Below are 27,137 nucleotides of genomic sequence, written 5' to 3'. Positions count from 1 at the left end.
ACGAGAAGAAGACAGTGTGTGGGCGCTGCAGCGGTGTGTGTGTGTGTGTGTGTGTGTGTGTGTGGGTGTGTGTGTGTGTGTGTGGCGTGAAATCGCCATCGGTGTGTGGAGAGCGAGCCCAGTGCAGCTGGTACTGGATAATAAATGGATGTTTGGCGTGGAAAAAAAATTTGGTTTTTTTTTTTGCCTGGCTGATAGATACACACATACTAAAATCCCTTTGGTCCCGGAGGCGTCCCGGGGGAGAACTCTGTTCGTCCCAGGCACGTCGTTAGTCTGGAGCCCTGTTCGGGTTGTCGGTGAAAGCTATGCAGTCCAAGCGGCTGGCGCAGGTGTCTGGACGGGAATGAGTTCCAGAGATGTGCCTGGACTTGTTTAACTTTGGACGATGGCGTCACAAAGCGGCCCGCTCCTGAAACGAATGAAATGACGACATTTTTCCACAAATTTCTACTCCAAATGTAAATGGGTTGAGATCAAACTTGAGCGGCACGACGTCTGAAACGTCCCGGTTCTCACGAGACCTCAGCCTTCTCTGTATGTATTGTGTGTGCTGTGTGTGCTGTGTGTACTGTGTGTGCTGTGTGTACTGTGTGTACTGTGTGTGCTGTGTGTGCTGTGTGTACTGTGTGTGCTGTGTGTGCTGTGTGTGCTATGTCTACTGTGTGTGCTGTGTGTGCTGTGTGTGCTGTGTGTGCTGTGTGTGCTGTATGTGCTGTGTGTGCTGTGTGTACTGTGTGTACTGTGTGTACTGTGTGTGCTGTGTGTGCTGTGTGTGCTGTGTGTACTGTGTGTGCTATGTCTACTGTGTGTGCTGTGTGTGCTATGTCTACTGTGTGTGCTGTGTGTGCTATGTCTACTGTGTGTGCTGTGTGTGCTGTGTGTGCTGTGTGTGCTGTGTGTGCTGTGTGTGCTGTTTTTTTCCGTGTTTCAGACACTTTTAGCCCGAAAAACGCCAAGATTGATTTAAAAAAAAAAGTCAGAGCAATAACAATAGGGATCCAGCCCTAGCAGCTGGACCCCTAATAATAAAAATAATAATCATATGTCACACTCTCTCACTGCTGTTGTTGAGATAACTTTTGGGACCTAAAAACGGGACCATGGACCAAAAAAGATTGAGAAACCCCGAATTACATAATGCGGCATCATGAAAGACCGACAGGTTTGAATATGAAAAAATATGATGATCCAGTGACATTTCCCGAATCTCGGTTCACCGGTGACATACTATCGATCCGTGATAAATGGAGGTGCATTCTGCCGTAATGTTCTGGGGTGCTCCGTCCGCCAGGTGACCCTGCTGAACTTCATGATCACCCCCGAGGGAATGCAGGACCAGCTGCTGGGCATCGTGGTGGCGAGGGAGCGGCCGGACCTGGAGGAGGAGAAGCAGGTTCTCATCCTGCAGGGAGCGGAGAACAAGAGGTGCGGGGGCGGGGTTTGGGGCGTGCCTCCATCTTGTTGGGTTCCTTTCCCTTTCGCGCCGAAGTGCAGAGCCTCTACGGAGCGCCAAGGGACCGCCACCGCCGAAAACCCAAACCATACCGAAATGAGGGGCGGCTTGTTGGTCGGCTTCTACATTCTAAACGTATTTTATTTTAAAGGCTGCTCGTAACGCACGCATGTCGTAAACATCAGTGTGGACAAGCTTTTCGGGAAATCCTGAATTTTCCCAAAAATGTCTTAGGATGTATTCTTGCGATTGCCTTCATTACTCTGTGTTTTTTTTTGTTTTTTGTTTTTTTTTACCTCCTGTTGTTGTTTTCCAGATAGTTCATCCCGTCAGTATAAAATAATGATTCCATGCTTCTGTTTTATAACTAAATTCATTTTTTTTTGTAGGATAAACTACCTTAAGGCATTAATTACCGTATCAGCATCCAGCAATAAAACAATATAAGAAGTTAAACGATTTGGGAACCTTACCGCCGAGGAAGCGGCAGGATTAAAATGCAATTATTAACTTTAATCATCGTGTACCTTGAATGATAATTAAAGAACGTCGTTATCTCGTCACCGTGGGCTCTCCCTCTGCCGCGGCTCAGACAGCTGAAGGAGATCGAGGACAAGATCCTGGAGGTGCTGTCCTCCTCCGAGGGCAACATCCTGGAAGACGAGACGGCCGTCAAGATCCTCTCCTCGTCCAAGGTGCTGGCCAACGAGATCTCGGAGAAGCAGGCGGTCGCCGAGGCCACGGAGGTGAAGATCGACCAGACGCGCATGGGCTACACGCCCATCGCCGTGCACTCGGCCATCCTGTTCTTCTCCATCGCCGACCTGGCCAACATCGAGCCCATGTACCAGTACTCCCTGTCCTGGTTCATCGGCCTCTTCATCGGCTCCATCGACAACTCGGACAAGTGCGACGTTCTGGAGAAGAGGCGAGTGTTTACACCCGGGGGAGGGGGGGTCCCAAACGGGGGTGAAGGGAAGCCAAGGGGGGTCAGCAGCATTCTTTTACTTTTGGTTATTCCTGATTACATTTTGTATAGAATTTTATTTATTTTGAAAACACATATGTGTTTTTATATATGTGTGTGTGTGTGTGTGTGTGTGTGTGTGTGTGTGTGTGTGTGTGTGTGCACTTAGATCTTTTTTTTATCTTCATTTTCTTCCACTACATACTGTACAGTGTATCAAAGCAGATGTCTCTGCTTTTCACTCTACTGCGTTCCTCAAAGTGGCGTTACCTTCTTTCCACCTCTGAAATTTGAAATGGGACCAACTTTTCCATCACGTACCTTGTTGGTGTTATTTAGAATAAGCCTGTTACGCCTTTAGCACCTCCTCTGCCATAATCCCCCCAAAAAAATCACACGTTTACTCATTGGAAGCTTAAGAATTCTTAAGTCAATTAGTAGCAACAAAAACAAGTTAACATTCCACAGCGAAAGCAAAGCTGCCTCAAAACCACTGACTGGGGGCTTTGGATGGAGGCAGCGGGGGGGCAGTGCCTTTCACTGCCTTCAAATGGAAGCCAAGATGAACTGCTGACTGCTGGAGTCCACACACACACACACACACACACACGCGCGCGTATATATATATACATATATATATATATATATATATATATATATATATATATATATATATATATAAAATTCTAACCTTGCTTAACTTGGCATCCTATGCAAACCAAATTATCCTGCCAAAACACTATAACACATATGCAACACACATGTAGGAGGGTGTTTTTCCTTTGACCATACCACCAATCAAGGGCATTATTAGAACCGCTCTTCTCCCAATACACACCGTCCCTGGATGCGCACGTCAGTTTGACGGCAGTCGAACCTTCTTACGCTGGCCTTCATCTGGACATCGCTCATGGGCATTTTTGTCGCTCCCGCATCGTCTTGGCAAAAAAAAAAACGACAAAAAAAAAAAACGTTTGATAAAACGGCAGACGCGCTGAAATGTATACTCCTCTTCAAGTTCGACTCGTGGCCCGGGGAGGAATGGACGTGCGCTTTGAGGAACGCAGTGCCGCCTCTGCGTACTGTACGCGAGGATTAATTGGGTGCCTGCGCCGTGTCTTCCAGGCTGGAGATCCTCAGGGACCACTTCACCTACTCGCTGTACGTCAACGTGTGCCGCTCGCTGTTCGAGAAGGACAAGCTGCTCTTCTCCTTCTGCCTCAACGTCAACCTGCTGATGCACGACAGCCTGGTGGGGACGCACGCGCAATCTCAAACGTACAGCTTTAACTGCCCGTCTGTATTTTACTCACATCATGTTCTTTTACAATTTACAATTTACAATTTACGTTCTGATGCTACTTGCTTTAAAGTGGCAATCGGTCATCCGTTTAAAGAGCTAAGATCATCTGTGTTGGGTGGATTATATATATATATATATATATATATATATATATTTTTTTTTTTACTCTCGTCTTACCTCCAGGACGTATTTATTTTCTCCAAAGTTTTCCTTCTTGGGATAGATTTTTTTTTTTCTTGGCTGCTTGCGGGGGTGACCACACATAGACTATATATCATCTGAGGGTGCTGTTTGTTTTTTATTTTTTATGAGGGTTCATCCATACGGACAGCTTACAGAGCGCAACTAGCCACGCTGCTTTATCAAATTCACGACGGCTGCCTCTCACTCTTTGCGCGCCCGATCCCCACCGCCAACTATGGAAACAGCCTGTAAAGGAGCACATTGAACACACATTGAATGGCTGTTTCCTATAATGCAACAGCTAAATAAAGTATCAGATATGGAATACAGTACATTTCATACAAGGTTCAGGCTGGGCTGCTGTCCAGACAGCGCGTTGCGGGGCGCTCATTAGCCGCGGCACCGCCTACGAGGCGTTGACGAGTGCCAAACGCATGCAGTGATTGAGCCGCGCGCCCCCTGCTGGCAGGTGGACGAGGGCGAGTGGCGCTTCCTGCTGACGGGAGGCGTCGGTCTGGACAACCCCCACGCCAACCCCTGCACGTGGCTGCCCAAGAAGTCCTGGGACGAGATCTGCCGCCTGGACGAGATGGAGTGCTTCCGCGACCTACGCCTCACCATGGACAGCCTCCTCGACGGCTGGAAGGAGGTCTACGACAGCCCGGTAGGGGGTCTGTGGGCGGGGCGGGCTATTCCAATGAGTAGTATTTTTTATATGAAGAATGCATGATTGGAAATGGAATAGCTAGCGGTGGTGCACACACAATTATCTTGTTTTCTTTGCTCGTACATGAACGGCTGTAGTGTTCTGGTTTTCTCACTTTTTTTTGCCTCCGTTTGATAGAGAGGGGGGGGGGGTGTTTGAATGCAAACTGACAGCCCGACACTGTGCACGGATCCCTCACAGCCACTGTACACCGGTGGAAACACACATAATCATTTGATTACAAACAACAGGATCAGACATTGCATTTTATCTAATTAAATCTACGTTGTTCCAGTTGTGCAAATTACATCTATTCAATCTCAATGCGAGAGCAGCTGTTCAATCAAAAAGTCCACAAATATCTGCGCACTTGGTCCCACACACACGCACACACACACACACACACACACACACACACGCACACACGCACACACACAATTTCTGAATCATAATCAAGGAAATGGTTCAACACTTTCATCCAATTAAAACTGGTTTGTTCCAGTTGTGTAATTCACGTCTCTTCAATCTTGATGCAAGAACAGCTGTTCAATCAAGCACACACACACACACATGCACACGCACACAAACACGTACGGACACACACACCCACACACATATATATATATATAGAAGTCCTTGGAGACCATAAAGAGGTGTATCTGTCTGGAAACACCTGCCACGGCATCGAACCAGAACCCGCTCTACAAACAGCCTTGAAAGATGGAAAACAAACAAAAAAAGACGACAAAGTTTGCTCTGTGATCGTTCACGCTCCTCCCGCAAACCCGCACACCGCTCCGCCCGGTGCCCGGCGGTGTTCCCCTGTTCCCCGCTCGTCTGTATCTCCCACCTCACCTCTCCCCTCCCCCCTCTCCCGCTGGACCTCTCACCCTCGTCCTGCACATCCCGGATTGCCTTTCCTCGCTGCTTAATTACACTGCTTAATCTTGCTACAGGTCAATAAAATGCTTCTGTTGCTGTCCCCCTTAAAAAAGAAAACAAGAAAAAAACAAAACGACAACAAATGGAATGGCAACGCGCCTCCGCTCTACGGGAGGGAAACCTGATTACGGCTCGGCGGAGGCCGGTCCTGCTGCAGGCGGCCCCACGCCTGATGAATGGAAATGAGGGTGAATTCCCTTAATGCAAACTGCATTAAAAGATGCCATTTAGTCATCGTTTAGGGTTTGTTGTTATTCTGTGTCGTCGGGCCACTACTGAGGCATCGCTGGTGGAATGCTGCTGTTTTTTTTTTTTTTGTTTTTTTGTTTTTTTGTTTCGGCTCGGTGATGAATGCGATGCCGGCGTGCAGCCGACACTGAGAGACGCTTAATGAAGATTGGTGCCGCGAGGAGGGCTGGGCAGCGTGAGGCGTTGGATCACGCTGCGGAGTTTAATTTGATATTGACTTATATCACAATGTCTGCACAATACCTAGGTGAAACCGTCTTGAATTTTGAATTCGTTACGGGATGACCTGAGACCCGAGCGTCCCGTTTCAACTCCAGAATTTCAGCTCAAGATTTGTGACCCGACGAACGCGCGGTGCTCGTCGTTTTTAATGCCGTTGGATGTTGGAGTCGTCTCGTCATTCCAGAGCAATAATTCAAGAGGAATGATGGTGATCCTTCAAGGCTTCTGTCCATGACCCGTGGGCGGGTTGTACTGTATGTGTGCCCTTCGGGGGCGCAGGGTCTCCTCTCACCCTCCGGGACTGGTTTCTGCTCCTCGGGGCCTGAATCAAATTCAACAAAAATTGTGACAACTTCGATTGACCCCTTCAAGGAACACGCTTCTTTCTTCTCTCCTATTTCCGGGGAGGTGTTGATCATTTAGACGGAGCGCCCCGGACAATCGTAAAGCGATACGGTCGTCTGTGCGACGGCGGCGCAAGCAATAATTGCGCCTGGAAACGCTCGGGCGGCAAAGTTGAAAAGCTTGTCTTTGGCCCCTTTAAATGCATTGTGCTTGTTTGCCTTCTTCACGTCCCCAGAGCCCCCATCATGTTCCATTCCCAGGGGAGTGGCAGGAGCGGCTGGGACAGTTCCAGAAGATGCTGGTGATCCGTTGTCTTAGACCAGACAAGGTGAGCTCAAATGCTACCTCTAAAAAATGTCACCTTTTATTGCCATTTTATATATATATATATTTTTTTTTTTTTACTTTTGCATATTGTGCTCGGCATTTAGTATGTTTTGTAAATCACCTATTACTCATACTTTTACTATTTTATTAGCTACCCCTCATTCTTCTTCTCATTCTGCTACTGACATTGTTGAGATACCTTCTGCTACTTACATTGTTGAGATAAGATGACCTAAGATACGGGGGGCGGCATTCATACGTTATAGCACTAAACAGTGCAAGTCAAAAAAGAGAAAAAATAAGTTAAAAATCAAACATAAAATGAGTCTTATCAACACAAGTTAACAGCTCAGGAGCCCAATATGGAAATGTAAATATGTGAATGGCCATATTATGTAATCTGTCTTGTATTCTGGTGATATGGCTGTATAGCAGTGAAAAGGATGCGGCATTACAATTATAAGGATAAGCAAAATAGTACTAATGATAATAGTAGTAGTGATAATGGTAGAACAACTAGGTTAAAATAGTATATTATAGTAGTGTGATACAGTCACATGAGGATCAAGCATTTCCTTGCTCACATGCTGTGCACATGAGGATGAACCCTCATGAACCTTTTGAACCTTTTGAACAGGTGATTCCCATGGTGCAGGAGTTTGTTTCGGGCAGCTTGGGCCGTCCCTTCATCGAGGCCCCGCCCTTCAACCTGAGCAAGGCCTTCCAGGACAGCCACTGCTGCGCCCCCCTCATCTTCATCCTCTCCCCGGGCTCCGACCCCATGGCCGCCCTGCTCAAGTTTGGAGACGAGAAGGTGCACAGGCGTTGAATTGAACAAGTCATTAGAATGAAATTGCTCTGCATTTTGAGGTTCAAACTCCCTGTGTGTGTGTGTGTGTGTGTGTGTGTGTGTGTGTGTGTGTGTGTGTGTGTGTGTATGTGTGTGTGTGTGTGTGTGCGCGTGCGCGTGCGTGCGCAATGTGCTCAGGGCTTCGGCGGCAGCAAGCTGACCTCCCTCTCGCTGGGACAAGGACAGGGGCCCATCGCCATGACCATGATTGAGGTGGGGGTGAAGGAGGGCACGTGGGTGGTGCTGCAGAACTGTCACCTGGCGACCTCCTGGATGTCCACGTTGGAGAGGGTCTGCGAGGTCAGAGCTCTCATCAAGGAAAAGAATTACAGCCTAGAAACTGGAATCACTGCCCCCCAGCCAGATGGAATTATTTGTGATAATTTGTGCAGTTTATTTCCGCACGTACTGTGTGCAGAAAGCGGTGGGTTTTTAAATATCATGAGGTATATATTTGTTCTTTTTTCGTGGCGGTGATTGTGCATAAGAATCGTAGACCATCCTAGGTATTACACCTATAACTAATTCACTGATATTTGTGTTTTTCATTATTCAAAATATTCAGCAACTAAATGCATACCTATGCCCGGTTCTGGGGCAGTTTTTTTCGGTTTTTCATAGTACATCATATACGATAAGGTCCTTTAATTCCATTTTCATATCCTCTACAGAAATGGTATCTTTTAAGTCTTTGCCTTTCTGTGACTCATTGCTTCCGCTAGTTCTTCATATATGACTAACACAAACTTAACTTCTGTCATCTGGCCCCAGGAGCTGAACCCGGACACCACCCACCCAGACTTCCGGCTGTGGCTGACCAGCTACCCGTCCCCCACCTTCCCCGTGGCGGTGCTGCAGAATGGCGTCAAGATGACCAACGAGGCCCCCAAGGGCCTGCGAGCCAACATCGCTCGCTCCTTCCTCATGGACCCCATCTCCGACCCCGAGTTCTTCGGCAGCAGCAGCAAACCGGTGTGTGTGTGTGTGCATGTGTTCTGGGTGGAGAAGTGGGTGGTGCGTGTCCTGTTTTGAGGCTAAATACAAGTTAAGGTGCGGCCGTCACCCGCAGACAGCTCCTCGCTCTCCTTAAACGGATACTGGTGTGACGGTGTTTGTTTGGTGAAACCTTCCTTGTCCGCCGCGGCGGGTGGTTGTTTTCTGTTCTTTTGGGTAACAGACGCCGCCCCCACTGCTGAGCCTTTCAGAGGGTGTAGTGGGGTGTCCCTTTGGAAAGAGGCGGTGCGCTCACCGCGGCTTCCATTAAGCTTCAATTTGAGCTCAGCGCTGGAAGAATTACTCTGACATTTTACTTCCGTAAAAGCATAAGAGCGAAGAGTAAAAGTTAAAATAGTGCATTTCTAGTTAAAGTAAAAATTTGTAAGTACTTTCTGCTAGCTGTACTTAAAGTATAATATAACAGAGCCTATAATACAGTATAAAATATCACTGTAGTTTTTTTTTTTTCCTGCAGACGATGCTCATGCAGATCCTAATTACACTTCTCATTAAAGTCGTTTATGGGGTGATAGTAATCTACAAGGACGTGGAGCTGATCAATCATCAATGAGCAGTGCCTTAGCTCTAGCCCCTGATTTTGACACGTAAACATAAATCCTGATTTTAACTACTACGTCATGTAGTTAGGGGTGCAGCGGATCACAAAACTCACGGTTCGAATCGTATCGCCGCTTTGACCCACGGATCGGATCACTTTTTGGATCGGCTCAAAAAAGGGAGACAAATATAACTTGGAGAACATGAATGGAAGGCCAGGAACTTTTGCCCATGGTCTTCAATGAAAACAAGTTGTCCAATGTTTAAATAAAATCTTAAAATATATAAAATATTGAATACTCAGTTGTTAAATCGAAGTGTATCATGAGCCACGCATGAAACCTTCTTCTTTTAAACATGGTCGTAAATGAAAACATAGGATTTGATCCTCCCCCAGGAACTGAATTTAATTCCAGTATCGTGTTCAGTTTGTCACGTTTATAACAAACCAAATCTCATCAAAACGGGTTCAGAATGAAACAAGTTACGGTTGATTTTGTAGAGAAGTCTGCATCTCTCAGTACACACTGCATTTGTTTACGAGCGGATCTCGACCGTCCCAAAAATGGAGGACGGGCAGACGCAAAGCGACGACGTTGAGCAGCTCATTCCCAACATGTGTTAAAGCAGCAGCAGCACAGCGCCACGCACCGTGAAGCAGTCATTGTGCTTCAGAGTAAAACACGGCAGCATCTTCTTTTCGCTGCAGCTCTGCATCCAGATTTAGTGAGTCATCACTTTAAAAAGTACCAGCGGCGGTAAAAGTGTATTTCACTATGACGTTAAATTTTGCAATTGACCCACGGTTCACATGCGAGCCGAACCGTGGGGGGGATCAACTACGCTGTGTTACACCACTGCATGTAGGAGAGACACAAAATATAAATATTTGCTTTGAAACGTTGAAAGTCTCAGAAAACCTATATACTGTACATAAATAAGTACACACACGTGATACAATTACTTAAGTTCAGCAGCAAAGTGCTTGTATTTTTGTACCTTCGCCCACTGTTGGTGCCTTTATAACTGTGTGTGTGTGTGTGTGTGTGTGTGTGTGTGTGTGTGTGTGCGTGCGTGTGCGTGTGCGTGTGTGTGTGTGTGTCTGTATGCGAGTGTCTGTGTGCGCATGTGTGTGTGTGCGTGTGTGTGTGTGCGTGTGTGCGTGTGTCTATGCGTGTGTGTCTGTGTGTTTGTATGTGTGTCTGTGTGTGTGTGTGCGTGTGTGTGTGCGTGTGTGTCTGTGTGTTTGTGCATGTGTCTGTGTGTCTGTATGTGTGTCTGTGTGTGTGTGTGCGCGTGTGTGCGTGTGTCTGTATGCGTGTGTGTCTGTGTGTGTGTGTGTGTGTCTGTATGCGTGTGTGTCTGTGTGTGTGTCTGTGTGTGTGTGTGCGCGTGTGTGCGTGTGTCTGTATGCGTGTGTGTCTGTGTGTGTGTGTGTGTGTCTGTATGCGTGTGTGTCTGTGTGTGTGCGTGTGCGTGCGCTCGCTCCTCAGGGCGTGTTCAAGAAGCTGCTGTACGGTTTGTGTTTCTTCCACGCGCTGACCCAGGAGAGGAGGAAGTTCGGTCCCTTGGGCTGGAACATTCCGTACGAGTTCAACGAGACGGACCTGCGCATCTCCGTGCAGCAGCTGCTCATGTTCCTGGAGCAGTACGAGGTCCCGTAATAATACATCCAATAATCCATAACGGCGACGGACGCCGGTACCAGTAGTGTCCGAGTGGAGATCTGGCGATGCTGCCTCGCCGACTATCGTCGGCTCCGCAGAGAAAGCTTTGTAACAATAGATTACGTAGTGACGACGTATTTTGTAATAATCTGCAAAAATGTAATAAATTTGACCTTTATTTTGTAATCACTTTTCACATAATGCATTCAATTATTACAGAGTCATAAAAGCATTGCTGAATGCATTTTTTTTTTATGCTGGCGTTATATTACTTAATGCATTGTTACAAGGTTCTTAGGTGATACTTTCCCATTTTAAATCAAATTGACCAAAAAAAAATGCACACCTTCACTGCGCTCCCGTTCAGACTCTTAACTTGAATTGTTTCCATCTTTCTGCCTTTTTTTTTTTTTGGATTAATACTGAATGTGAGGATCCGACATGCAGCCTTCTCCCTTTTTATCGTCAGGCATGATTAAAAAGAGTCCTCGTCTTTCACGCACGCAGGCGGTGAAACGTGGAAACACGTGGCAGAGGACACTCTATTTAATAAACAGCCGATGCATAAACACGCCTTCACATTTTCACAAGCGTCCTGTTCCATCATCTCCAAACGTGCTCTTGACATTTCCCCGGCCCCACTCCTCCGCGGCGGCTCGGAACAAAATGGCAGAAAAGAAAAAAAAACAAAAAAAACATTAAGAGTCTCTCTTTCTTTTTTTTTTTTTTCATGCGTTGACATTTTCCTCTCGCAACCGCCTGCGTCTTCCTGGATTTGCGCGTAAATTCCCCTCCTCCAAAAAAGTCAATTAGCATGTGGCCTGCCTCCGCCCTACTGGCCAGGTCATCAGTCCATTATATCAACCGTGTCCCAGGGAACATGGTGGCTGCGGTGGTGTCGTGCTAATGAAAACAACTCTTCAAGCTCAAAGTACATCAGGGTGTTGTAGGAAAAGTGTATTTCTCAACCCGTGCGTGCGCGCGTTCCTCCACGGTGATAACGCGTCTTCTTGCTCTGGCAGGACGTGCCCTTCGACGCCATCCGCTACATGACGGGGGAGTGTAACTATGGAGGCAGAGTGACGGACGACTGGGACCGCCGGACGCTGCGCACCATCCTGTCCATCTTCTACACCGAGAAGATGGTGGAGGACCCGGACTACAAGTTTGACCCCTCGGGGCTCTACTACGCCCCGGATGACGGCGATGTAAGAACAGGGCAGTGATTTTAAACCTACTGAATTCATTATAAGATATGGCTCTGGCGATCTCTTTTTTCCTCGGGTGATATAATTGTAATTTTTAGATACCTGTTAAAACTTTTAGGACCATATACACCCGTTAACCCATTGTTTTTGTTGCAAATTTTCAAATCTGCAATCTCTTGCGCCTCCAATTGCAATTCTGCAATTAATTTTAATTGACAACCTACCATTTTTTTTTGACTATCAATTTGATCGTTTATCGACTTCTAGGGCATGGTTTTTCGCCAAAGACGGACACGATGACACAATATCTCTGCCTCTCGGTTTCATGCCACAATTCAGAACATGTGTGGGGAACGGGGGAATGTGTGACGCCGCCTTCAAATAACTTTTCAAATTACCTTTTTTATTTTTTATTTTTTCTCCACCATAACAATTTGCTTGTGTATCAAGCATTAGTGCTCGGGAGGTTCCAGGCACTGTGGTCCCTCAGATAAGGCCAGAAATGTGTGTGTGTGTGTGTGTGTGTGTGTGTGTGTGTGTGTGTGTGTGTGTGTGTGTGTGTGTGTGTGTGTGTGTGTGTGTGTGTGTGTGTGTGTGTGTGTGTGTGTGTGTGTGTGTGTGTATGTGTGTGTGTGTGTTTGTGTGTGCACGTGCGCGCGCACGCGCCGCTGCTTCAGAAGTGGCATAAAATGAGCTTATTTCTATGTGTTTTGTGTGAGTAAGTGTATTAAATGACTCACACTCTCACTTTAAAAAGTAATTAGGAGATAAAATGTATGTAAGGAAAAGCCACAGCGGGCCACTGCCGCTGGCGCCGCTTGATATATTTGTGAACACAAGTGCAGTCTAACGGTGCGCGCCATTTTATTTGGCATTTTACCCCCCCCCCCCCCCCCCCCACACACACCCCCGCTTCCTCATATCCTTCGCCATGTTTTATTCATGATTCACATTTACATAGTCATCACTATAAATGTCAGCAATCTACGGAGTTGACGTGTTTTTCAATGAGCGTTATTGCATGGGATTTTTTTTATGTTGTTGTGTTTGAAATTGTCACACCGCCTCCTGCCCCGCCCCCGCCCCCGCCCCCGCCCCCTTGTCCAGCACAACAGCTACATCGAGTACACCCAGGCACTGCCGCTCAACCCCTCGCCCGAGATCTTCGGGATGAACGCCAATGCCGACATCACCAAAGACCAGACAGAGACGCAGCTGCTGTTTGACAGCATCCTGCTGACACAGGTGCCCGTTCACAAACACCACCGCTCTCAGTGGGTTGAATATACGTCGTGTGAGGGAGAGAAATGATGATGAGGCGGAAAAACAAACTTTTTTTTCTCTATTATTTTCTCATGGTAAGCGTGTGTTGCATTTTCAAAGTTTTATTGTACGATAAATGCTTTTAAACAATTTGAAAAATACCATGCAGTATATACGTCCAGTATTTACATGCAGTATATACGTGCAGTATATACGTGCAGTATATACATGCAGTATATACTGCACGTATATACTTGCAGTATTTATGTGCAGCATATACATGCAGTATTTACGTGCAGTATATATGTGCAGTATATACGTGTCGTATATACCTGCAGTATTTACGTGAAGTATTTACTTGCAGTATTTACGTACCGTATATACGTGCAGTATATACCTGCAGTATTTACGTGCAGTATATACCTGCAGTATTAACTTGCAGTATTTACCTGCAGTAGTTACATGTAGTAGTTACATGCAGTAGTTACATGCAATAGTTACGTGCAGTAGTTAAGTGCAGTGTTTACGTGCAGTATTTGTATTTTCAGTATACAGTATTTAGTAATTTCCCCCTGGGATTATTATAGTATTTCTGATTCTCATTCTGATTCTGATATTCATGTGCAGTATATACGTGCAGTACACTCGTGGACCACTTGGGCAACATATTTGAAAATCGCCGGCCTCGACACAGCCCCAAATTCAGACATTTTTGAACTCCCACATGCACACGTCACAACCCCTTCCCTCCGTGCTCCGTATTTGCATCCTTGTCACTTTTTAATTGCTTTCCAAGTTCACTATGAGATTAATAAATGATAAACTATAATGAATATTTCAGTTGTTGAGACAAACTGAGTTCTTATCGCTCGCTGTAAGAGAAGGAAGAGAAATGGAATGACCTGCTGACAGTAAATGAAACCAACGCAGCTTTCGCTAGAGACTGGAAATAGGTTTCATTTCCTCCGTCCGTCCGTGCTTTGTATTCCCTCCTTTTCTTTCTTTCTCTGTTTTTTTTTTTTCATTTCTTTCTTTCCTTCCTTCATTTCTTTTGTTATTTCATTCTTATTTTTTCTTGTTCATTCTTTGTTTTTTCTTTTGACAGTTTTTTCCTTTTTTCATTCCTTTTTATCTTTGTTCTTTCATTCTTGTTATTTATTTTGTCCACTGTTTCTTGCATCTGTCCATCCGTTCTTTCCTTCTTAATATCAATAGATCAGACACATATATATATATATATAGATATATATAGATATACATACATACATACATACATATATAGATATACATACATATATAGACATATATCCATATATATATAGACATATATACATATATATACATATACATATATATATATATATAAACTTATTACATATTTGTTATAGTGACATATTAATCATAACCCTAATACAAATGTAAAATTTAAAAATAAAAACAATACAAACCACACACGAAAAGGGAGGAAAGAACAGTGTGTGTGTGTGTATTTTCCTTTACACGTGTCCGTGTATGAAGTTATGGATACAAAGCTCCTGCACTGCGGACAAATATAAAAAACCTCCGGGGGGCACGGCGTCACAATTAGAGTTCAGTGGAGCTTGGCGTTGGTTCATACGCGGCGCGTTCACCAAGATTAATAACGGCCTCGCTCATGTGTGAACTTTATTAGCGGCTAATACACTCCCATCAGTCTCAATGACCGACAAACAGAGAGACGCTCCGGATGAAATGAAACCGCTATTTGTCATTCCACGGCTGTAACGCGCAATGTCATTTTCCGGTGATCATCCATTACCGCCGCTTTGTGACCGAGCGCGCGGCGTCTGGATGCCGCGGCCGGGACCCGAGGCGGCGGGGCAGCCGGGCGGCTTTCGGAATTCACCCTTTTTCCCTGTTTGTGCCGTTGTGAAGCGTTCCCTCATTGTGTGCCCGTGTCCGTTTGTGTGTTCACAGGGAGAGTTGACGGTAAGTACGCACCCGGGGACCCTTGGCGGTTAGGCGTGGCGGCGGAAGCGGTAAGTACGTCCGGCCACGCCCAAATGGGCGAGCGGCGGGTGGAAACGGATCGGCCGCCTCCCGGGGGATCTTTAGGCCCTTCATTTTGGAGAAAGACTAGGTCCGAGGAACGTTCCGACCCCCGAAAATGTCACTGGCGGCGAAAACAAGGAAAGGACTTGTTAAGGCGAGATTGAATCCCAGATGAAGGCCGGAGGCGTGAAGCGCCGCCCGCGAAATAGTGTCGCTAGGCGAACTGGAGAGGAAAATAAACAAATAAAAGATAGAAAATCACTTTCAAACTGACCTGAAGCATGATCCGTGTGACCCCCCCCTCTTTCTCTCCCTCTCTCTCCCTCCTGTCACTCCTATCTCTACTTCACTCTCCCCCTCTCTCTTATCTCCCTCGTTCTCTCTTTCTCTCCCTGTCTCCTACCTCTCTCTCTCTCTCTCTCTCTCTCTCCCCCCCCCCCCCCCCCCCCTCCCCGCCAGTCTCGCTCTTCGGGCGGAGACGCCAAGTCCTCGGACGACATGGTGTTTGAGGTGGCGGCCGACATCCTGGCCAAGCTCCCGCCGGACTTCGACCTGGAGGCGGCCATGCGGCGCTTCCCCACCTGCTACAACCAGAGCATGAACACGGTGCTGGTGCAGGAGATGGGGCGCTTCAACAACCTGCTGCGCACCATCCGGGACTCCTGCGCCAACACCCAGAAGGCCATCAAGGTATTTCGGCCATTACACGCCCGCCACGCCTCCGGTGCGCTTTGCCGGGTCAGGGCTTTTGACAGAAGGATTGACCTGACACCACGGCACTTTACCACCGCCAGAGTCAAGGTTATTCCCAGTGCCCGTAACCCCAGCTCGGTCTAGTACATATGGAAATCGATGGCACCCGTCCTTAACGCCCACCTGGGGGTAAAGAGTCGCAGGTGGAGGGATCCCCCCGCTCCCAGGGCGCCCAGGCTGCAATGGATGCCGAGTCGGCAACATTATCAGTGTTATATTCCAGACAATAACCTGTCATTTTAATTCCATACAAAACCAAAGCTTTGTTGTTTTCCCTATTGAGTATTTTCCTGTTCCGGGTTTGCTCCCTGGTCTCCATCCCACTTTTATCCAGTCTGGGAGGTTGGACATGTCAGCCTCGTCGCCGCTGTCTGGGGCAGGCGGCGTCCGCGACCCCAAGAGATGAGGGCTATGTTCAGGGTTAAGTGGGATGAATCCCGGCCCTTGGGCCATTTCTGCGGCGTCGCACATCGCAGCTGCTGTACCGTATCGGTGTCGTTAAAATGCCCGATTTTTGCTTGTCTCGAGGGGAACGCCTGCGCCGTGTCATACTAAATTATTCTCAAAAGGAGGACGAAATATGTGTCAAGGCTACGCCGGTGGAAAGACGTCAAACCCCAAGTCCAACCCGAAAAACCGGATGGACGCCTGTCCCTTCTCTGGCCGACATATTCCATGCGTACGCAGCTTTTATTGGATCAAATCCACAATTGTAAATCTATGGGCCCCAAGTGGAGAAGGAGGTCTCGGCAAAGCCAGAGTTCAACCCCACGGTGAGAGTCGGAGCCGGAGTACATGACTCAACCGCCGAACGATTGAAGGGGAAACTAAACGGAGCGAGAAGGAGCGCTTGTCAGGGTGCCAGCCACGCCCCCAAAAGAAAAAGAAAAGTCAGAGGGATTCAAAAAGGAATGAAAGGAAAAGGTCACCGCTGGCAGGAGAGACCAGGTCCGTCTGAATTGAATTGAATTGATCCATTACCTTTTCACGGACACCGGCAGGGACTCCAAATCGCTCATTCTCCACTCACATTTTTATCCTTAAACAGGATGAATTGGCCAGCACGCCGACAAAACACAGAAAGCTACGCACAAAAGGGGGCAAAAAAAAAAGTAAGACGTCTTGGTCAGAAGACCCTCTGCCGAGGTGTTTACCTTCGGTTTAGTCTCTTAAACCTCTGATTGAACCAACTCTCCTCACCCTGCGGAGAAGAAAATGAATTCAGCAAATGGAAGAAAAACATTAGGGATTAGAGCCACTCTGATCTGGTCTGATCCGGTTGCTGTTTTGATGTCGATCATCCAATATGAGTAGCGTGATGCGTCCCCGCGGGGAGCATGTTTTTCTGCTGCTGGACGCGTCACACCTCTCCAGCTGACGCTGGGTTTCGGGCGCGTGCCGTGGGTGGGTCGTATAAACCCATTCAGCGGAGCTCCTTGTCAACGCTTTTCTGCGCTGGGAGTGTTGAAATCTCGGGCGAGTTTTTACGATTTTTAGTCTCAATTACTTGGCTGCGAGTTTGTGCACCTAGTGGCTGAAACGCTCCTAGACGCCCACGCTTCACAGTGACCTCGCCTGCTGTCGATGGGGAGGGTCGAGCGGCGGCGGGGATTTGAGGAACTACGTTTTTGGAAAGGTGGGATTCTTCCGAAGTCTCCGATGAGTTCTTTGGCACATTCCACTGCCAACGGCTGAGTTTGTTTTTCATCTCTCAGCAATGGCCGTCGCAGGGATGGCCAAATCCACCTCCCTACGGCCGTAGAGCGTATCAATACGCTTCCTGTCGGGCTGGGCGGTTAATCAAATTTTATTTTCAATTACGATTTTGGCTTCCGACGATTGAATTGATGGAAACGGGATAATCGAGATAAAAAGATAATTGTGCTGCATTCCGTTTCGCAATGATGCTCTCGTTTTGTGTCGTTCTAAACGCAGCGCCCCCCTTTCCTTTACAGCTGTGCTTTTCCCCCCTCCCCAAACTCACTCTCAGCCAGGCCGCACGTGCGCCGGCAGTGTGACCGTGCCATGTGGCGTGTTTACAGTAGTTGAACTAAAGGACACTTCTCCCGGGGTTTCCGCGTCCGAATCCGGTAACGAGTCATCGCCCCGATTCCTTGTGCACATGTTATCATCAAACATGAAGTCTGACCAGTGGTGGGGTCCAGAAGCACCGGGGCTTCCTCTGCTCCCTCCCCGGCCGCGGTGCCCTCCGGCCGGGCAGCGCGAGGTGGGGATAAGGCCCCCGGAGCTTCCTCAAACTCGCCCTCCACCAACCCGAGCCCGGCGCGGCCTCCACACGACCCCGTCCGGTCGGAGAGAGTCCCTCGGTCCGCGCCAAACGTCCCCACGTATAATCACAGAGCGCAGATTCGGAAACTTTTCTTTCTGTTCTCAGACAACGAAGATGATTTTATTATTATCATTTATTTCATTTATTGATCTAATTGTTCTTGCATTTAATGTTTTATTTGGGTTTTTTCCAGAAAATCCACTGTTTAAAAGACACTTTTTTTTTTTTAGTTCAATAAAAGCATGTTTCCAAAGTCAACGAGTAACGGTGGTAAATAATGATTAATGACTGATGTCAATAATGATTTTTGCCATAATGGAGCAGCCCTCGCTCCGTGTCACTAGCAACTATCTTAGAGCAGCTTTCAAACACGTGATAATGCCACAGTCAAAAAATAGAACGAGACCAGCACCAACAGAGGTGAATTTGTCTCAAACAGTTTGATCATTCAACTTCTCTACCATGTGCTGGGCAATGTGACTTAAGTGTGTGTGTGTGTGTGTGTGTGTGTGTGTGTGTGTGTGTGTGTGTGTGTGTGTGTGTGTGTGTGTGTGTGTGTGTGTGTGTGTGTGTGTGTGTGTGCGTGCGTGCGTGCGTGCGTGCGTGCGTGCGCGCGCGTTGAGATGCTTCCGTCTCCCGGGATGTGAGCGGGGAGGGGGATGAAGAGTCACATTATCATGAAAGAGGAGCAGCACGTCTCCTCGCTATCTGTATCAAAGCCCCCTCTCAGGTGATAAGAGTTCCCATTATGCAGCTGTCTGTCACCTTCCTCCAAGAGCAGGTGATGAACTCCAGTCTTTCATTCTCAACACAAGTTGGAACCACTTTGCCTGTTCAAGCGGCGACACTCGCACCTATAGTTTAGCGCGTTTAGGCTCAGGTCGGGCGTGCGGTGCCAACTTCTTGTCACTTTTTTCTTTGACAGTGCTCCATTGTATTTAGCATTGTGTGTGTGCGTGTGTGTGCGTCTCAGGGTCTGGTGGTGATGTCTTCGGAGCTGGAGGAGGTGTCCAGCAGCGTCCTGAAGGGTCGCATTCCCGGAATGTGGATGAAGAAGTCCTACCCCAGCCTCAAGCCCCTGGGGAGCTACGTCACCGACTTCCTGGAGCGGCTCAAGTTCCTCCAGGTACCGAGGTTCCCGGAGGAAGCGCCTTTTCAGGCCGCCCGCCCGCCCGCGCAGCCTGGACCCGGGGGGTCGTCGCTTTAGTTGTCTTCAACCTTCTTTCAGGGGTCGAATGCAGCACCGAAAACCACCACATAACCCATGCGTGACGTATATACAGTACTGCGTTACGTACTGTTTGACAGTTTTATTTCCTGCTGACGTACTATCCAGTACTCCACATCCAAAAGGGAGTCGATGTGTCGTGTTTTCTTGCCGGCTTTATTTGGGCTTCTAATGGAAATTCAAAGTTCACGTTGCACCACGAGAAGAGCAATCCCACGCAGCTGCGGTCGGTCTCCTTGAAAGAGGGGGGCGGAGGGGCATCCTCTGGGCGAGAGTGCTCCACCCGCGGTCGTAGCTGGTTTGCCCGACACCAGCCGTCCATGTGAGTCCACGGCGGGTCGGCTTCATGGTAATCGGCCCCCGTTCCGGCGAGCGGCCGACTGGAAAGGAGGAGTCTGCGCACGCGTTCCTGCGATAACCACCGGGTGAATCCCGCTCGATGGAACCTCGACACGTCAAAGTGTGTGTGTGTGTGTGTGTGTGTGTGTGTGTGTGTGTGTGTGTGTGTGTGTGTGTGTGTGTGTGTGTGTGTGTGTGTGTGTGTGTGTGTGTGTGTGTGTGTGTGTGTGTACACCTGAAGGCGCCGGCTGTGAAGCTTTAATCCGCCACGCCCGGTGGGGCCCCGCGACGGGGGCGCTCACCGCGGGAGGAAGAAACGCAGAAAGTCACGGGCTGCTCATCTGACCGGTTTTGTCTAATGAGCTTGAGAACACAGGAAGACTTAGCAGAACGAACGGGCACGCACGCGCACACACACGATCCCTACTTGCCCTTTTGCAAGCTGTTATCCAAGAGTCAGACTCCAGCCAGGGGAGAAAAAAAAAAAGAGCACAGCACAGTTTGAACTTCAGAAGTTCAGCCAAAAGCTCAAATTGGGCGATAGCCTCATGCTTATTAACTCTGGCAGCTAAACAGAATATATCATTTTTCAACCTGGAGACAGGCCAGCGCCGTCTCATTCGACGCAAGCGAAAATAATCCTCAACTGGCACAACAGCTAAAGAACAACTTCCACTCGTTAATTTGAACACGCACCCGGGCCCCGACCGGACCCGGTCCAAAAGCGCAGCTGTGACGGCCCCTCCCCCCGCTCTGTGCGCGCAGGACTGGTACGACGACGGCACGCCGGCCATCTTCTGGATCTCGGGGTTCTTCTTCACGCAGGCCTTCCTGACGGGCGGCCAGCAGAACTACGCCCGGAAGCACACCGTCCCCATCGACCTGCTGGGCTTCGACTTCGAGGTGCTGGAGGACGTCGAGGTCAAGAAAGCCCCCGACGACGGTAGGAGCCCGGCGTAGGGAGGGCGGGTGGGGGGTTTGTTCTGATTCCCGCCCCCTCCGCGCTCCGTGCGGCCGATCCGGGAAACACGACTCCGCGGAGGGTCTTAATGACCGGCAGGAGTTTGAGACGCAGTGTTGTGACCCTCAGGCGTCGAAAAGACAGGAAGTGATGCTGGGAAGGCATCCGAACCGGGGGGGGGGGGGGGGGGGGGGGGGCTGTCAGTCTTCAGGAAGTAAAGTCCACTCCACTCCAGCTGATCCCACTGATGGGTGGGATCAGCTGGAGCAGAAGCTTGGTCAGAATTTTTGCTTTCTGAACCCGTGGTTTTCCACCTCCGTAAACAAGGGAGTGTGTGTGTGTGTGTGTGTGTGTGTGCGTGCGTGTGTGCGTGGCGAATAAGTAACAGAAAGACCAAAACTATTAAGAAAGGCGGTAAAGGTAAGGGCGGGTCGTGGGGTTTCTCAGCAGAAACCCAGAAAAAGCAGAAGCGGCGAGTGTCAGCGACGAGTCCAGCGGATGAAAAGCGACACGTTGAGAGAGCGACAGGCTGACGGAACAAATGAGGGAGGGAGGGAGGGAGGGAGGGAGGGAGGGAGGGAGGGAGGGAGGCCTGATTGGAGAGAAGCTGCATCAGCCCCTCACCGCGCTCTCCACCGCTCGACGGGAGCCTCAATCAGAAGCTCACGTTGAGGGCTCACCCGCCATCAGCCGCGCGCTCATCGCCGGGAGAACACTGACGACGACGACGACGACGCTTACGTCTCGTGTTTCTTACGCCGCAAAAAACCCCAAAAAATAACAAACAACAAAAAAAAAAATCGGGTCAAAAATAACCCAGCTACAAATGAGTCATTTTGGGTTGTTTTTTTAATACGCTCTTAAATGAATTGAGAGACGGCGGCTTCACATCGTCTAAAACTCCTTTCAGGAGTCACCGGAACTCGGGACGATTAAAAATTGTTTCGTTGTTTTGAAAGATACGAGGCAGAAAACAAACGTCCGGGGCCATTTTCGAGCCATCACGTGCATTTGAGGATGGAGCCGGATTCAGGAAGTTGCCGTGTTTTTGGACCTGACCTGACCTGTGTGTGTGTGTGTGTGTGTGTGTGTGTGTGTGTGTGTGTGTGTGTGTGTGTGTGTGTGTGTGTGTGTGTGTGTGTGTGTGTGTGTGTGTGTGTGTGTGTGTGTGTGTGTGTGTGTGTTTTCTCAGGTGTGTACATTCGAGGGCTCTACCTGGACGGAGCTCGCTGGAACAGGGAGACCCACCTGCTCGCTGAGTCCTACCCCAAGGTGCTGCACGACAAGATGCCCCCGGTACGACGCACACACACACACACACACGCACACACGCACACACACACACACACACACACGGGCGGGGCATTGGGCAGGATCTCACAACACGTTGACATTTTATACATAATGAGAATTTCTGCCAAACGTGCGTGACAAAATATATTTCAGTCTCATTTAGAAATGAAAGGTATCAATTCAGGTGCGGTGGTATTTAAGTGGGAAAAGAAATGCAGCGGTGCCTTGATTTACGAGCGCACTAACGTACGAGTTCTCCGAGTTCCGAGCCGTCGTTCCGTCGATTTCTTTTTTTTGTATTGATTTGCGAGCAAAAATGTGAGTTCGGAGCAGCGCGCTTCAGGTGCGCCGCCACTGGTGGGCGTGGCCAGCGAATGCGGCCAGCATCCCGCGTCTTTCACTTCACGTGGTGGCCTGAGCGTGGAAGCATCGCTTTTGTGTTTTGTGCTCCCGTTTTGTTCTCTTTGTGCAGTTATTTTGCCAGTTTATTTTTTTCTAACCATGAGTCCCAAGAAAGTAGGTGCTGAGAAGCCGAAGCGGATGATGAATTCAATGAATCCATTGAATTCAAGCATGAAGTCATCGAAAAAAAACCCAGTTTATTTCTTTCCATTCTCTTTTATTTTGTTTTTATACAATATTTGTTATTTATAAATAGATTTTTCTTATTTAAAAACATGTAACAAAAAAAAATTGGGGAGGTTTTTGGGGGGCTGGAAGGGATTAATGGCATTTCAATTAATTTCAATGGGGAAAATTGATTTGCTATTGAATTACGAGCTCTGTCACGGAACGAATTAAACTCGTAAGTCAAAGTACCACTGTAGAATGGAATCCTATCAGAATAACGTAGTATAGTTGTATACAGTGTTTGATTTGATCATTTTCCAATTCTGGAAGAAGTAAATGTATTTCGCACTCGTATCGTGTCGCGCTGATGAGGTGAAATACACCCAGAGCGCTTTGTGTTTTTTGTTTTTGTTTTGTTTTCCTTCCGTACTAGACGTCTCACACAGGCAGAGTCGGTCGTTTTTACACCCGGCTCGGCGGCATGGAATAAAAAAAATAAAAAAAAACTTTACGCGCGCGCATGGGCCCCCGCCATGTGTTGTTTGTACGGAGTACAACACCCGGGACCCGGACCCCCCGGACCCCCGGATCCCCCCCCCCCCTGCGCTCCGGAAGCCTCCGCCCGGGAGGACACGCTCCGCAGCCCCAGCGCTCCGAGCCTCCGTCTCCACGTCCGCTCCCATCGTCGCGGGGCCTTTCCCCTAATTAATGCGGCTGGATGTGGGCGCGAGCAGCTCGGACCGGTTTGGAGATTTAAAAATAGAGAGCCGCCGCTGCCGCCGCCGCCGCCGCCGCCGCCGCCGCCGGCCCGTTTGGCGCGGGCGGCAGCGCTCTCGACAAACTCGGACTGATTGCTTTTGTGGCGTGGGTGCGGCTTTCGGCTTCTGGTGGATGGGGAAGTTTTTATTTTCCGCTCGTTCTTCCTCCTCTGCGCTCGCCGCGTGGCGGCCCTGACGATCCGTTCAAGGGTCATGAATAATGTGCGAGAGTGACTTTTTAAATATTCAGACATTTCGGGGCAACCTGGTTACGGCGTTGGTTTTTGACAAGAGTCGAAGTTAATTAAAAATATGTTTTGGGGTTTATTTTGCGACAACAGACGCTGCTGTGGCTTTGAAATGCAAATCTTTACGGAGGAGCCGGTTCTAGAAGGGGATGAGTCTTAACTGCGGCTGCATCCACACAAACTGTGTTTTTTTAATTTATTTATTTATTTTCTGAGTGGCCCAGTTTATCCCTTTTGTCTAACCGCTGCCTCTTAGCGGCCTGCAGGGACTCTGCCTTGTTGACGCTATTATCTCAGAAGTTTACGCCTCCAAAGTTCAGACAGGGAATTTAACATAGACGACAAAGCAGAGATTACAAACGCCGATGTTTGGCTTTTGTACGCGACACGCGACTGTCGTATTTCTCTTTACTTTCATCTAAATGCGACCACGGCTCGGGGTTTTTCGTCTTCCGTGTCTAATCACGGATTCGCGGCGCGCATGTTTTATTTTGTTTGTTTTTTTTCCCGGGGAATTTCAGGGCTGTCATGCGCGGGGCGTCGTTTTGAACGGAGAACAAGCTGCGACGACAATTTATATTCCAAACCGTTCTAATAATACGGAGGCGGGAAAAAAAAAAACGCGTTTACTCAACCTCTCGTCAGATGTGGCTGAAGCCGCTGAAGCGCCAGGAAATCCCCGAGCGGATGAGCTACCTCTCCCCCGTCTACAAGACCAGCGAGCGGCGGGGGACGCTGTCCACCACGGGACACTCCACCAACTACGTCATCGCCATGACGCTCAACTCAGACGTCCCCGCCGACCACTGGGTGAGAAGGGGCGTGGCGCTGCTCTGCCAGCTCAGCGCCTAGGCGCCCTCGTCTGGGGGTCTGCATGCCGGACAAGGTGGATTTTAAGAAGAAGAAATAATAAAAAAAACAGACCTTCAAAGGCGTCCTCGCTTTGGTTTTGTGGTACGATATATTAAGCAGGTTATCTTACCATTGTTTAATAGCACCGATACTTAATAATCTTCATACTTTAATGAAGTTTTGTTTATATTACTGTACAGAAGACAATTGGAGATGAAAGAAATGTGTTCAAAAATGATTCTCTGAATTCTGAGATTGATCTCAGCCATCAAATCACTAGTTTTTTTCCATGCGGCCCTGATCTTCTTTAGCAGTCGCCTGCAAACTGAGGACATTTCATGTAAAAATACGGAAGATTAACCCAAAAACAACACCTGCACAAAGGGAAGTGAGACTTGAAAATGACGTTGGCTGCAAAGCAAAAGACACAGTGATGATTTTTTGTCTTTATTTCATGGGGACTATGTACAGACAGGTAACTGGTGATGACAATGCAATGCATCTCGTATCCAGGTCTACGGACAATATATACAAAAGAAAAATCAACGTGGGAATAATTGTCTTCTCCCCCCAAAAGTTAAGAAGTGAGCAATTCTTTGGGGCTTAACAGCACTTTAGTGTGACTGTCCTTTCAAACAGCTAATTGCAAAACTCCATGTCACACGTTCAGGACAGCAGGCAACTTAAATAATCATTTGACAAATTTAAACACTTAAAAAATAAACAAAAATAAAGAATAACATTTTTTTTTTTGGATTGACCAATTTGTTGTCGGACAAAAATGAACATTTATTTCACTCGGTATGAAAATAAACACCTTTTCTTCATTACAACGTAAAAAATACGAAAAAGTCGTCATTAACGTTAAGGCGGAGCCTGTTTGATAAAGTGTCTCCTCCGGCCGCCCACCAGACACTGTTCTTCGAGCACTGAGGGTGAAATGCAAAACAACTCACAACCACAACAGCAGGGCGTCATGGCTCGCGAGGAACCTTGTTGAAACTCGACCGGTACCATTTGAAAAGTACCAAAACAAACGTTGCGGGAGACGGTTTAACAGCCGAAAATGATGCCTGTACCGTGGCACTCACGCTTCATGCATGATTCACTCGGATCAAACACATTAGTTTAATGCGACCGACAATGATTCTCCGCAGCGCTCCCAGACAAAGACGGTGGATGTCACACGGTGACAGGATAAATGGAGTCACACTTGTATTGGTGCGCTCAAGCAGCATGAGCCGGACCGACGAGCAGCAGCACCGCCGGCGGAATGTGAGGGAGGGCGGCGGCGGCGACGAGCACAGACCCTACCGTACGGACGCTTTTTTTTTTTTTTTTTTTGGCACACGTGGCAGAGTCTGGAATATTAACCACCTTAAAAAAAAAAAAAAAAAAAAAAGGACAGTAAAAGGCGTCAAATTGAGTTTCGTCCTGTTGACGAGTCAGCACATTTGACATGACGGAGCGCTCTCCCGGTGATCGCTCACATCTCAACGGTTTGGTGCCGTCTCCGTTTTCAGGTTTGGTGGGATCTCCCGGCCTCGCCTGCTCCATTTTGCTGTATTTATTAAACAATGGCATTAAATACGGCACCTTTTAATTGACTAGAATTGTGTTTCTGTCGTCGCCATCGGGACCAGAGCGCTCACCGTGTCGTTATTTTTCAAAAAAAACCTAAAAGAGAGACAACACCAAACTCTTTTGGTATTATCACCGGTATGGTCCTTTTAAAAAATAATAATAATAATAAAATAAAAAATCTTAAAGAAAAAACTGAACAAAACAACAGCAAATCCTTGCTGCCTGAGCTTTGATAAGGAGGTTAAATGTACATCACAAGTGCAAAGAACGTCGACGGTCGACGACGAGGAAGGTGCCGCGTCCTATGGATCCACCGTGAAGTTATTTGCGTGTCTTGGATTGTCAAGATCAAAAAAAAAATGTAAACTCGTTGAAATCAGTACTTTGAAAAAACAATCACAATGATGGGATGTTTTTAGCTGCGCCACTGCTCAGACCTCCGAAAGATCTGGCTCCGTGGAGAGAGTATATTATTCATTCTGTTGCAGGCTCCTCGTCGGCGTGACCGTCTCACGTGCTCAAATCAAAACATAGCGATTCGGCGGGAGGTTTCCCCCGCAGCCTCAGTCTGTAAACTAAGAAGACTCTGATGCCACAAACGACTGTATCTCTACATTCACATTGACGCGTTGATGATTTCAGGAAAGCGAGATAAAAGCTAAAATGTCTCCATCCGGGGGTAGGCTACAGGAGGGTCGACCCCTTAAAAACCAGCGGTGCCGACGACCGTTCCGTCAACTGCCGCGCGTCGAAGGCGTCGTCGACCACACAAAGTAACATAACGTTCGAATAGAACAACAACACTAAGGAGGCCTGCAAGGAGCCCAGCGGCCGCTCAGCCTGGCGTCACAGAGCGGCGCCGCGGCGGCAGCGCCGCCGCTTCATGACGGCCGGGCCGGCGGAACGGAGCGCGGCGTCGATGCCGGGGGAGGGAACGTCGGGGGAGGGGAGGGGAGGGTGCACCACAACAACACGCTGACGGCTGCCT

General features: G+C 48.3%; 1 protein-coding gene across 1 annotated transcript in view; it reads left to right on the top strand.

Annotated features, from left to right (window-relative positions):
- Nucleotides 1-24,565, top strand: part of dnah7 (dynein, axonemal, heavy chain 7) — a gene marked incomplete at both ends in the record, with an annotated part of 94,980 nt that extends 70,415 nt beyond the window's left edge. The window contains 16 exons of the mRNA XM_080018912.1: nucleotides 1,295-1,428; nucleotides 2,049-2,384; nucleotides 3,549-3,675; nucleotides 4,379-4,573; nucleotides 6,609-6,701; nucleotides 7,338-7,514; nucleotides 7,689-7,850; nucleotides 8,322-8,522; nucleotides 10,598-10,759; nucleotides 11,794-11,979; nucleotides 13,087-13,224; nucleotides 15,733-15,963; nucleotides 19,290-19,442; nucleotides 20,649-20,826; nucleotides 22,037-22,140; nucleotides 24,359-24,565. Of these exons, the coding sequence (XP_079875038.1) occupies nucleotides 1,295-1,428; nucleotides 2,049-2,384; nucleotides 3,549-3,675; nucleotides 4,379-4,573; nucleotides 6,609-6,701; nucleotides 7,338-7,514; nucleotides 7,689-7,850; nucleotides 8,322-8,522; nucleotides 10,598-10,759; nucleotides 11,794-11,979; nucleotides 13,087-13,224; nucleotides 15,733-15,963; nucleotides 19,290-19,442; nucleotides 20,649-20,826; nucleotides 22,037-22,140; nucleotides 24,359-24,565 (2,784 nt within the window). The remainder of the gene's footprint in view (nucleotides 1-1,294; nucleotides 1,429-2,048; nucleotides 2,385-3,548; nucleotides 3,676-4,378; nucleotides 4,574-6,608; nucleotides 6,702-7,337; nucleotides 7,515-7,688; nucleotides 7,851-8,321; nucleotides 8,523-10,597; nucleotides 10,760-11,793; nucleotides 11,980-13,086; nucleotides 13,225-15,732; nucleotides 15,964-19,289; nucleotides 19,443-20,648; nucleotides 20,827-22,036; nucleotides 22,141-24,358) is intronic.
- Between the last annotated feature and the right edge of the window lie 2,572 nt (nucleotides 24,566-27,137).

Source organism: Zeus faber (assembly GCF_960531495.2).
Source record: "Zeus faber genome assembly, chromosome: 18".
NCBI classification, from domain to species: domain Eukaryota; kingdom Metazoa; phylum Chordata; class Actinopteri; order Zeiformes; family Zeidae; genus Zeus; species Zeus faber.
The sequence above is the reverse complement of the archived record's forward strand: the minus strand, read 5'-3'. Positions and strand labels throughout refer to the sequence as shown.